The sequence below is a fragment of the Columba livia genome, chromosome 20 (genome assembly GCF_036013475.1).
Source record: "Columba livia isolate bColLiv1 breed racing homer chromosome 20, bColLiv1.pat.W.v2, whole genome shotgun sequence".
Classification (NCBI taxonomy): Eukaryota; Metazoa; Chordata; class Aves; order Columbiformes; family Columbidae; genus Columba; species Columba livia.
In genome coordinates this window covers 6,336,685-6,349,701 of record NC_088621.1, presented here as the reverse complement: position 1 = coordinate 6,349,701, position 13,017 = coordinate 6,336,685, and the positions used below count along the sequence as shown (strand labels likewise).

Genomic DNA, 13,017 nt, shown 5'->3' with positions numbered 1-13,017 from the left:
CCGTGAGCGTACGTTGTCCCAGACTGTGCTGTCACAGCTAAGCAGTGTGACAGACACGGCTTCCAGACACAGCCAACACATGGCTTTTTGGGGGGGTGGAAGGAGCTGCTCAGCTCTAATCAGGCCACGGTTGTGTCGTGATCTGCTCACAAAAAACATTCCCTCCCCAAAAGTCTCCAGAGCCCCTTAACCAGTCCTGGAGAGCTCATCCATCAGGAGCTGGGCAGCTGGGGAGGTGACAGCCTCCTCCTTTCTCACCCGCAAGGCAGGCAGCGCAGGCTGTGCCTGCGGGACAGCTGCTCCTCCTGCCTCACCGTAAGCCCTTCACACCTCGGCATATTAGCAAATTGACTAATTATGGCATTAGTCATGCAGGAAAAATGCGTTTTTCTTTCACAGGGTTCCTGGGAGGGCATGGGCAGGGCACAACAGCCCTTTGCATCAGACGCTGAGATCCAATTGTGAAATGAGGGGAAAGCAGCCCCATCTGGGCTGGATTTTGTGCCAGCAACACCCTCTGCCCAGGGACAGGGCAGGATGGGTCTGTGGGGATGCCAGTGCTGAGCAGCTACTGTGAAGAGGGCAAAAATGGGAAGGGATTTCGGCAGTGCAGCCTCCCACGTTTCACGTGGGTGTTTGAGCCGTTCACGGCTTCTCCTGCCTGCCTGACATGCAGGTTCTGTCTCAGCCAAGGCTCACGGTGCTTCCAGAAGGATCCTTTGGGCAGGAGAACTCCTCGGAATGCCCATGCTGCTTTGATACAGCTCAGGGAGTTGAATTATATGTGAACTGTGAAAATGCTTCCATGTTCCGATGCAAAACCCCCATCCCCAGTTAGCCCAGTCCTGCCCAGATCCCAGACCAGCACCCCGATTTTGTGGGCTTTGTATTTTCTTAATAGCATGATGAAATAATTGCTATTTTTGCATGAGCCAGGTAATAGTCTTGTCCCCTCTCCCCAGATACATTTTAAAAGTAACATGCGCTTAATACATCAAGAACATGCACTGATTCCCTAGACGTGTAGTTTGAGAGTGAGGTGCTCCCAGGTCGCTCTCTCCACGCTGTTTGCACAGCTCTGCGGGATGACAGGCACCCCCCTGCTGTTTTCCGGGGCTGGGAGTTGTCACTGGCACATATCACACTTTGGGCAAGAGAATCGAGCTGCTCAGCCGCTCCTCGCAGGTCTCAGGTGGGCTGAAGAGGACCCAGGGCTGGGAGAACCGCGGGCACAGGAGCTCATGAGCTGGCAGGCAGCGCAGGGGAAGCTGTCTGCATCACTCCAGCCAGGCTGTGACTGCGAGGATGCCTTCCAGGGCAAAGCGGCCAGCTGGGAACTCAGCCAACACTGAATTCACACCATTCTTTTACAAATCAGGTTGGTAAGACAAACACGAGGCATAAACTAGTGCAATTTCCATAGCAACCTCAGCAGAGGTTGAAAAGTCTTTTGTAAACATAAGGCTGAACCTGAGGATCAGCTCTGATTTTCTTTGCAGGAGGGGGAAGAGCATGGGGGCTTAATAAATTCAGGTCATACAAATGACCCACGAATCTCAGAAGGAGCCATTCCCAACCTTTCCACTCCTTTTTCTGTCACCCTCTCCGCATGCACAGCACGAAGCTGTCTGAAACCTGGAGCCTGATTTCACCGCTTCAGCTTATCTCCATAAACTACACAAAGGCTTACGCCCCTCTTCCATTGCAGCTGACCTTTACCGACTAATTCTCTGACGCACACAGGGCCTGAGCACATGCCATGCCATTTCTGTAGGGCCACGGCAGCTTGACGAGAAATTTGGCATGCAGAGGACGCCTGTATCGCAGCCAGCTCCGGCTCCTCTGCCCCGCACACACCTTCCTTTGAGGTATTTAAAAGGCATTCGGACAAGGTTCTTAAGGACATGGTTTAGTGCTAGAATTAGGTTATGGTTGGACTCGATGGTCCTGAGGGTCTCTTCCAACCAAAATCCTTCTAGTATTCTGTAGGAAACAACTACCTTGCAAATAAAATGGGCCCAGGCAGGATCTCTTAGCAAAGCATGTTTTAATAATGATTTTGCAAGATCAGGTGTTCTACCTGAAGGTAGGCACACAGAATAGAAAAAGCCCTGGCTTATTTCCACCCCCAGTCTCGGCTGCAATTTCCCTCCCCTGCTCCCCATTGGTTGGTACTGCAGGGTTTAGAGACTACCCAATGTTTACATATTTCATTCGTCTAATTCTAACAAGCCCCTTCCCCTTATCGATCTATTTAGATTATGGATTCCTGGCTCTTTGGCTTATCTTCCCACTAGATGGATTTTTTTTTAATACAGATATCAGTATGCATTCTGGAATCAGTTTAAAGAGACTTTGGTTTACATTAAGGATTCATAGTCTGATGTCTCTCAGTCCTTCCCCCATGCTGGGGTCAGGCACCAGGTCCTCAGTTTTGTAAAAACAACATCCCTTCATTAAACATTCCTTACAATTCTATTCTATGATTCCTCCGTCCTCATCAGACAAGTGTGGGTCCAAGTGTACAAGCCCCCAGCTGGTCCAGGCGCTGTTCTGCAAAGCCCAGATGTGAATACAAATGCAAATGGTGCAGCATGTCCCCCCCAGCTACCTGCCCGCCTTCCCCGGCGCCCAGCAAGGCCGAGCCATGGGGAATCGCACCGCCGTTCATCACCGTCAGTGCACAAAGCCTGCGGGCAGCGCTGGTTAATTACCAAAGTGACACGAACAGATGGCGCAGGCAGCCTGCCGGGAAGGCACTAGGAAGTCCCGTATCACTTACACAGTCACGAGGAAGGGATTTGTCAGGACCAAGGGTGCTGGTGTGAAATGCACTGAATTTTCACCCTTCTCGGGGCTCTGTGGTCAGGTGCTGAGCCCAGAGCCTGGGCAGAGGGCGGCTACTCTGCCCTGGTGAGGCCCCATCTGGAGTTCTGTGTCCAGCTCTGGGCTCCCCAGTTTAAGGACAAGGAATTGCTAGAGGGAGGCCAGCAGAAACAAAAACACTGAGGGATCTGGAGCATCTTTCTTATGAGGAGAGACTGAGAGAGCTGTGGCTGTTCAGCTGGAAAAAACCCACCTGGATGTGATCCTGTGTGATCTGCTCTCGTGACTCTGCGTGAGCAGGTGGGTTGGACTGGATGATCTCCAGAGGTCCCTTCAACCCCAACCAGTCTGTGATTCCGTGATGTGCTGGAGCTGCTTTGCTAATGGTCCCTGCACGAGACAGGCCATGCTCACTGCAGCCTGGAGAACATGCAGGGGGACACAGGGGAACTCAGAGCTCCGGTAAACGCAGCTTCACAGAATCACGGCATGTCAGGGGTTGGAAGGGATCTCAAAAGCTCATCCAGTGCAATCCCCCCATGGAGCAGGAACACCCAGATGAGGTTACACAGGAAGGTGTCCAGGCGGGTTGGAATGTCTGCACAGAAGGAGACTCCACAACCTCCCTGGGCAGCCTGGGCCAGGCTCTGCCACTCTCACCAGGAACAAGTTTCTTCTCAAATTTAAACGGAACCTCCTGTGTTTCAGTTTGCACCCACTGCCCCTTATTGGTTGTCACCGAGAAGAGCCTGGCTCCATCCTCCTGACACTCACCCTTTACACATTTATAAAAATTAATGAGGTCGCCCCTCAGTCTCCTCTTGTCCAGCTCCAGAGCCCCAGCTCCCTCAGCCTTTCCTCACACGGGAGATGCTCCACTCCCTTCAGCATTTTTGTTGCCCTGCACTGGACTCTCTCCAGCAGTTCCCTGTCCTGCTGGAACTGAGGCGCCCAGAACTGGACACAATATTCCAGCTTCGGGGGGACGCGCCCCCAAGGTGCAACTGGGCCCTGGGAGACGTGACACAGGAACCACCTTCAATTCGCAGCACTCAGGGCCCGCGGGGGGGTCCCTTCTCCCCTCACTCCCCCAGGCCGCAGCCGCCGCCATGACATGGCCTAGTCGCGTCGCGCGCCGTGACGTCAGAGCGAGGCGGGGCGCGGCGGCGGCTGGAACATGGCGGCGCCCTCGGCCCCGCGGCCGCCCCGGCCCCGTAAGGAGCCGCAGCCGCTCGTCATCCCCCGCAGCGCCGCCGAGGAGCAGCGACTGCGCCTTGAGCGGCTCATGAGGAACCCGGTGAGGGCACCTGCTGGGCCTGTGCTCCTGCCCGCGGGGTCTTGAGGGGAGAGTGAGACCCCCACCCCTGCGGGGTCTGTGAGGGGAGAGGGACCGACCCCCGCTTCCTCACACACTGGGGGCTATGAGGGGAGGGAGGCCGATAGCCCGGGGTTCTGTAAGGAGGGAGGGACGACCCTCAGCTCCTCCTTGCCCGGGTCTGTGAGGGGAGAGGGACCGACCCCATCACCGCCTCGTCCCCGGGTCTGTGAGAGCCTTTCCTGGGGTGCTCTGAAGGGACAAACCCTTCTCTGGGGAGCCGGGGGGGCCTGGCCCCTCAGTGCTCTGCCCACTGCTTTTAATGCGGGGAGCTTGGCCCTGGTTCCTATAACCGGGTGTTCTGATCCTTGCCCTGAGGAGGAGGCGTTTTCCGACTCTTACCCACCCTCTGTGTGTGCTGGAGGAGGCTGAGACATGGCCACACGTGTTCTTCCTCTGACCTTGTACCATGTGTTCTCCCTTCCCTGTCCTCTGAGATCTGGAATGGGAGGTGCACAAATCCCTTTAATCGCTTCCTAGACCAAGGGTAGTGGAAGCATACTCGATTTCTGCGAGTGCGTGGCGGTGCTGACTTCTTTCTAGTTTCCATACTGAAAAGAAGCACAAACACTCCTGGTGCTCCTGGAGTTTGTTGACCTGCAGGTCTGAATGTGATTGTCATCTTCTGCCTGCTCCTGATCCCTATGTGTGAAGGAGTTACTGTCAGCTGATCAAAGAGGCTGTTGTCAGACACACCATGTTTCAACAATGTGTTAAAATTTTAGACTTTGCTCCTAGAAGGTACTGATGACTGGTTGGTTTGTTCTTGCAGGAAAAGACTGTACCAATTCCTGAAAAACTGAATGAATGGGCACCACGACCTCCCCCGGAGTTCGTTAGAGATGTGATGGGTAACAATACTATTCTTCAGATAACTGTGGGGTCAGCTACATTAAACTTAGAAAAGCATTTAATAGAAAAGGCCAGAGGTAGTTTTCTGTTGTTGCTCATTTTACTGGAGAAAAGAGGTATGAAATGTGCTTTGACAGTTGCTTTTTCAAGTTTTCTTTGGTACTTGGGTTCCACGTTCCTGCTTGTTGTCAGGATGCAAAGTGAACAATGTCTGTGGCACTGTGGCACGTGGACTGCCTGCAATGAAATACGCTGCTGCTCTGGCGATGACAAGTAGATGATGATAAGTAAATTTGTCCTTTCCATGGATCTGAGAGTGCTCTGGAAACTTAAGAGGTCCCTCTTTTGAGTGCTTTGAGTCTGAATCTCAGGCAGTGAGAAGCAGACGCGTGCAGTGGACATGATTGTACAAGGTCAGGCAGGGAGCTGGCAGCTGTGTGAGGAACCTGGCCCAAGTATTCTGCTTACACTTTTACCTATGGGGATTAAATGCAATAGTTGTGGTGTAAATTGTATCTACATGTAGAAGTTCTGTCTTTCTTTGGGACTTTCATCCTTATTAACGATCCTTTGTAGAGGCTGACTGGTTCTTATTTCAGAATAATTGATCTTGGACTAAAGCTTTTATATGCTTCTAAATAAACTGTTCTGCTTATTCTAGTTCCCTCGTGTCTTTTTCAAGTAACTTTGCTGCGTGCTTGAGTTGCACTGTCTTGTTTTTGTGGAAGCACTTGACGTGTTGGGATTCTGTTAGTATCAAGAGCACCCATATTGCGGTCCCAGCTGCCGTGTTTTAATTACCGGGTGTCTTCTTTGAGGCACGTATTTGTCTGCTTTGCCTTGAGAAATGGCTCAGGAGACAGAGGAAGAGGATGGAGTGTGATGGTGAAAGCTCCTGTGAGACTTCAACATGCGAACTGATGCCAGGAAGAGAGAGCTATAGGGATTTCGTTTATGAAGAAACAGTCAAAAACTGTCAGTGGTATCTGTTGTGCATGGGAAAGTATAATATGGTGGGCTTTATCACCTTATTGTTGACCTTTATTTTTGGGATGAGATGCTGAAAATTAGTGAGAAGCAAGCTTGGTAGGATGTTTTAGCTCACCTCTGCCTAGAAGAGAATGGGGTGTGCATTTCATCTCTAGATTTTTTTAACTGCCTCAATGTCCAGCTAAGATTTCATTCTCTCTAGGAGAGAAACTGCAGTGGACCATAAGCATACGGTTTGGTAGCTCGCTTTGGCGTGCTGTTTGAGCTTATATAAAGTGGTGACACGCTCTGTGCGTTGCTAATAGATTTTCATCTTGCAGTGCCCTTTCACATGTCCTGTCCCTCAGCGTCTAGCTGTAGTGATTTGTGAGCATCTAGTATATGTGTATGCTATTTTCTTGCAGATTAACTCTTCTTTCTATAGGTTCCAGTGCTGGAGCTGGGAGTGGGGAGTTTCATGTATACCGGCATCTGCGTCGGCGAGAGTACCAGAGGCAAGATTTCATGGATGCCATGGCTGAGAAGGTCAGCAGGACTCTTTGTAATCCCCACCCCCTGACCATTTGATATTCATTGCAAATCTTTTCTTCTTTTAAAGTCATGTATGAATAATTCAGTTCTGAACCACCCCTTATCAGAGGATAAATGTAGAAATATATGGTATGTGGTGTCTGTCAGTATTGAAACTTTTGGTGCTTTGTGTCAAATGTGCTCTGTCTTCCTTGTTCACTGGGGTCCTCACACGCAGTAAGAATGCACATGAATGTGTGTGTTCTCAGGTTGGTTTGGAAATGCTTTAAAAACTAGAAGTCCCTAATATCACTGTCTTGCACAGACAGGATCAAAGCAAGTGCCTGTGCACAGAGTCTGGACCTTTTTTTATGTTTTGTTGGAGTAGAATACCACCTCTTTCAGAGTGCGTTATTGTTATAATCTCTTGGCCAAGATGCGTTCTTTGACCTGTACGTTAATGTTTGTGTCCCAAATTATTCTCTTGTTTTTTACTGAAACACTATTTATGGCAGGAGCCAAACTTCACTTATCTGTTTTGGTGAGGATTTCTCTCTCTAAAGGCGTCGATGTTTGGCTCAGACTGCAGGTTAAAAATGTTGTCTGTACAGACAGAAGTCATCCCTACCAGTATGGCTTTTGTATAAAAAAATGTAGCCAGACAAAATCTGGCAAAGCTCCCTTCTGTATTTTGCTAAAAGGCTTCTCCCTTAAAGGACATGACTTTGAAAAGAAGTATTTTAATTTAGATTGTGGCTAAAGTATGACATGTGATCAATTACAGCAAAGACTAGATGAAGAATTCCAGAAGAAACTGGAGAGGAATAAGATGATTGCAGAAGAACAAACAGCAAAACGCAGAAGGAAGCGGTAAGAGCAGATTGTTCCCAGGAGGCTTGACATGGAAACCCTTGTGCCCCGTGCCTCATCTGTATCTGCATGCTTTGGCTAACTGCTGTCATTCTGTGTCTGCATCTAGCAGCTGAGAAGTCTGGCTGTGGAAATTAGTTTTGTTAATGTCATTGTTTGGTTTCTGAAGATAGCTGTAAATTTGGCAGCATTTGCCAGCACTGTTTATTTTCTGTGCCATTGCTAGCAGGATAACTTTTGACTGGTTGAGCAGCTTTTGCTGACGCTGTGGTGTTGACTGCAACACGCCTCACTGCATATTTGTTATAACAATGTCAGGAGAGGTTTATTTGTACATCTGGCCTAAATAAATATCTGAAACAGCTAACACCAAGCAGCTTAAGTGCAAAAATGGGTGCTGCGTAATGGGTGCATGTAGGGGTTTGGACTAGCAGAGCATGGCCTGATGCTGTCCCCTGTACACCGTCAGTGTGACTAGTCCAGGTTAGCCTGGGAATATGGAACAGGCCACTGATGAGTACAGTATTGTTAAAATCAGTAGTCACTTCTGCCTACCTCATTGAAATGTCTGGCAGGTCAAGTCCAGTAAATTAGATGGAAAAAATAAAAAATATTAAATCCATCCTTCTCTTAAGACTTAGATAAAGTGAAATAGTTACAAGATTGATGCTCTCAGGCGTTGTAGTGCAGCGATACAATAATTTAAATTCCACAATCTGTGCCCACCATACTTTTCAGAAATAGCAGGGTTTTGTGGCTCAGGTCCCTCAGGGGGTCTGACCCTGCGCAGCCTCTCTCTTGCCACTTTGAGAAATAAGGCTTCACATCTTGTAGCTGAGAGCTGCTGCCGAAAGGCCTGTGCGTAGTGACTCACTGGCACATTAGCACAAAAGTGGACAACACAAACACTGTTGCCGTCTTGCTTTAATTTAGTGTGGTCCAACAGATGGCCGGCAAGTCAGATCTGGCCTGCTGCCTTTTGCCTGGCTGAGGCGGAGAGCAACTGTTAAAACAGCAAATGCTGCCTCAACACTCCTAACACTTCCTCATCCCCCTTCTGTAGTCTAATGGTGAAGGTACCAAGTGGCTTTGCCCTGTAGCAGCCCCTCTGAATTCCCTCTCCAGCTTTTCTCTTCTGTCCTGACCTAACAGGCGCAGTACTTGGCTCTCTGTTTCAAGAGAATTTGTTTATGGTGTTAAGAGAGGAACATGAATCCCAGATTGCTCTGCTCTGTGTCTGCAGTTAGACTGCTGGGTTACCTTTGCTGGGCAAACAGAGCTGGGTCGTGTGAACTGAAATTCCCTCTCGCTTGGAACATTACTCCTAGGGCCCAGCATATTGAGGATGTACAGCCAAAGATAAAGGTCAAAGCATACTGTGTTATTTTTTTCAATTACTGGGATGACTTAATTTATTTTCCCTATGTTCAGTTCCAGCAGTCTGGGTTTTGACACCATTGTCCCTTTTTGTTTATTAGGCTCGCTAGCTAAAATGTAGGGGCAGTTTAATTTTTATTCCGTCTGTGTCCTTGGAGATTATTGCATAGGATATAGTTTTGGTTGCAGTAGTGTCATGAAAGACTTGAAAAAACCCCAATTCCATTAGACAAAAACAACATAGAAAAGTTTCTGTTGATCATGTGTCTTAAGTTTGCTCTTGCTGAATTTTCAGTTGAGGCCAAATTTAAAATGAACTTCTCTTCTGAAGTCTGCTTTTCCAAAATGTCTGTAATACATCCTTTATCAGTGTATGAATGTGCAGAAGCTTTACAGTGTTGGATTTGCGAAAGAGTCTTCTTGTCTTTGCTTTATAGCCAGAAGTTAAAAGAGAAGAAACTGCAAGCTAAGAAAAATAAACTTGAACAAAAGAAGCAGGAAAAAGGTCAGTGGAATTTAATTTTCTTTTCTCAAGATTTAGTTCTGTTCCCTAATTGAAGCCCAGAAGGGTTTGTTCCACCCTCAGCCCCAAGCATTCTCAATACATGGATAGAAAGAACTCAGCCTTAAGCTTGTTATTTTAGCTAATGTTTCTAAAGTCCTCTTTGAAAGCCATCTATGTTGAGATTTAATCTTACAAATAGCTTGGCTGTTTGTGAATATTTTCTCTTTATTAGGGGAAATTTTGGACAGAAAACATTGGAATCCGGCTTTGTTGATTGTGGATGTTTTGCCCCAGCTATTCTGACAAACTGCAGATTTGGAACATCTGCTATAAAAGGCAGTATTGTTAAAGGCCCTTCTTTTTCTGACTGTGTATGGGAAAACAGGTGGAAAAAATACACAGCAAGAAACTGAGTTATGATTTTGTATGTAAGAAATTGAGCCACCTTGGTGCCATCTGTTCCGCATGATTATTTTATTTGACATAGAAATAAACATGAAAAATCCCCGACTGCCTCTGTTCTGCTGCAGTCTTGAAAATTAATGTTCAGCAATGTCAGTGTAACTGTTTGCTCAAACTTTTGAATACTTGTTGCTTCCTTTCAGTGAGATATTTTAGCTTATTCTTTCAAATAGTCCTTTATGGATTAGCGCACTAACTCTGCAGTAATTCTTAAAAGTTACAACCATTTCTGATAGTTCTGCTACAACACTGAATTGTCGGATAATTCCACCTTATTTCTGGTTTGCTGCTCAGAATTGGATCTGTTTCAACTGAGCCAGTGCCAGCCTCACATATAAACATGGGAGGACAAATTAATCGCCAGGTTAATTTTACTTGTGACAGCAAGTGAATGTAGCAGAGTGGATTTTTTTTGCATTTTGTTTTGGTTCTGTTTCTTTTTTTTAAAGCTACTTGTTTATGAAGTGTGACTGGGAGGAAAATTTAAGTATGAGTCAATGTACTTTTGTTCACTTCAAGGGAACAAAACAGATACACCCATCCCTTTGGGGAGTGGCTGGGAGAGAGGGGAGCTGGGTCAGGGACTGGCACTGTGGTACAGGACTGCCATGTACCTGTTCTTGGGCTGGAATGATTTTGTTCAGCGTGAGGAAGTCGCCTTCTGGAAGCCAGAATCCAAACTCCCCTGTCTTTTGAATAGTTCTTAGCTCTTTGCAGTTTGTTGTTCTCTATTAAAAAAAACCAACAGTGGAGATAGAAGCCTCTGATAGCCACCTTCAGTCTACTAGGTGTGTCTTTTTCTAGTTTCGTGTGCCCTGGGTTGAGATCTGAGGGTTTTTTCTGAATTAATTGAAGTGTATTTGTTGGCTGTGGCAAGCAAGCATTCATCTTCCTTTTTGAATGAATAAATAAAACTTCTGACTTGCCATCTTTCACCGTAGTTTTCGTAAAAACATTAAGAATAAAGGCTGGTGCTAAATATGCTCAGCATTAAAGTTGCGTTATTACACAGACCCCGAATGAAAAATGAAAGTACAGAACTTCACCACACGGTGGCATCAGACCATTAATCCTAAATCCTGTGTGTAACTGGTCAGAGCATGAGCTGAGTGAGACTTGATCTGAGGAGCAGTAAAGGTACAAGAGCTGCTGGGAGCAGCAGAATGGCTGTTAGCTGCAGGTTCCACTTTATGCCGTACCTAATTTTCATTATCCATTATTTAGTTTCTAGTAGGTGCTTTCTGGTCTTTTAGCAGGCTTCACAAATTTTCTGTGACCTTCATTATTATCACATATCGTAGTGAGTTCCTGGACTCACAGGATACTGAACAGTCTGTAGAAGTTCGTGGCACCTTGTGGAGTTTCTGTAAACTCTGTAATAAAAAAAAGGTGTAGAAATATACTGAGCCTTGCCTGTGGCTTCCCAGCGCCTGCATTCTTTAACAGTACTCTGTGATACTTGAAAGGTCATGCTGGTTGAGAATGAGATAATTCTATAATTTCATTCTATAATTCATCACTTCTGCATTTGATTACCTCTGATTGAAATAATGTTCAGTTGGGGGTGATGCTGTTTAATGATGGACTTGGCACAGAGGTAACGTTGGACGTAAGGGAATATTTCTCCAAGGGAGAATTTGATATTCTGAGGTCGATATCACTCGGTACATGAGACATGTTTCCTTAGTGTCTGGGTCTACTTTGCTGTGATATATTTAACAAGGACAACACATGGGAATATGTTACCCATTGTTACTAATTAGTGTGACCTGATCCACCTGAGACTATTTTGTTTTGAAATACTTAACAAGGGAGACACGTGGGGATATATTGTCAGTTCATCCTGTTTGTGTTTGTAGAACCTGATCAATCTCAAGAGCGAGTCAGCAGTGAGGATGATGAAGAGGATAGCAAGGAGGAGGAAGAGAAGGAAGATGATGCTGAAGAGCCAAGTTTTGTGATGGGAAGAGGATGAAGCCTTTCAGGGACAACTGCAAACACTGTTCATTGCTTTATATCCAGGAGCATGAAAGTCTTTCATCTCAGCCAAGCAGAACCCATTGGCGTATGTTATATCTGCTTAATGGTGAATGACCTTCACGGCACAGGCCCAAGAGATATTGATAGAGAAATGCCAAATAAGAGGGTTTTTTCTTAATTGCTTGTATAACTGCTGTGCAGTCTGCTCTAAGTTTGCTCTAAAGAGTCAGCCATAAGTTTCTCTGACCCTAGAGTTCTTTCTAACATGGCCCAGAGTGTTTTTCTGCCTGAAAGCTAAAACATATCCATTACTATTTAAGGAAAATATTACTGTGAGGGCTACATATTCTACTTATGTCAAAGCTGGTAGTAGTGGGATACATGAATCTAAGGGAAGAGTTTAACCTAAAGTAGAAAAGTGGTCTGTAGCCAGACTCTCCTGCACTGTGAGTGTTCTGAATTTGGGGTTTTGTATGGGGTCATCTCTAACCCAAAGAAATCAGTTTATGTTGCTAGACAAGTTCTATAGATTTTTAAGCAGGATCCCTTTTTTATTGCTAAAACATTCCCTATTACTTTTCTTCCATGTTTTTTAAATGAATAAAGGGGATGTATTGGATTGTTCTGTCTTCCTTTTTTTTAAGAGGATTTCAGTAAAATAAAGAGATGCTTGCAGGGCTGCAGGAAGGGACAAAAACACCAAGTGATGTGGCGCACAAGAAAATATGGAAAAAGGTGTTAGCTGCATTTCATTTACTTTTTGCTTTCGGATTGGAATAATAGCTTTTCCAAAGGATTGTTTTTGTAAAGCCTCCAGATTCTGTGGCAGAAAGGCTTGGAATGGAATGGTTTTGCTTCTGTTCAGCTTAATTCGATGACACCCTGCCTTTCTCTCTGCTTAAGCTCTCTGCTTTGAACTTTGGGTTCCCTGGTAGGAATCATAACATCCATATATGCGTATTTACTTCTTGGTGCTTAAATGAAGAGCATATGCAATGGTGAGTTTATTTGTAATTTAGATTGTTGTCTTTTCAGTGTATCTTTAATTAGAAGTGCCTGCTATCTTCAGACACGCTCATCCCAGGACCTCGGCATCCAGACTGTGGTGCTACTTCTTCTCAAGCCTTTGTTAATGCCAAATTATTTAAAGCAAAAACAATAAAAAGGGAGAATCCCGTTTTTGATTTAGCCTTTGTTGAACAGTGCTGCCAGAAATCCTGTGCTTTGTCTGAGCTGGCTTTATGTAATGGCTTCTCAGTGGCGTTACTGT

The 13,017-nt window shown here is 46.1% G+C and overlaps 1 protein-coding gene across 1 annotated transcript; it reads left to right on the top strand.

Moving 5' to 3' along the window:
* The first annotated feature begins 3,961 nt into the window (after positions 1–3,961).
* Positions 3,962–12,366, top strand: PRKRIP1 (PRKR interacting protein 1). The gene is made up of 6 exons (XM_005502089.3): positions 3,962–4,123; positions 4,974–5,052; positions 6,468–6,568; positions 7,338–7,423; positions 9,238–9,305; positions 11,627–12,366. The coding sequence occupies exons 1-6, from the start codon at positions 4,004–4,006 to the stop codon at positions 11,740–11,742; spliced, it is 570 nt and encodes a 189-aa protein (XP_005502146.2). The 5' UTR covers positions 3,962–4,003; the 3' UTR covers positions 11,743–12,366.
* Positions 12,367–13,017: the final 651 nt, after the last annotated feature.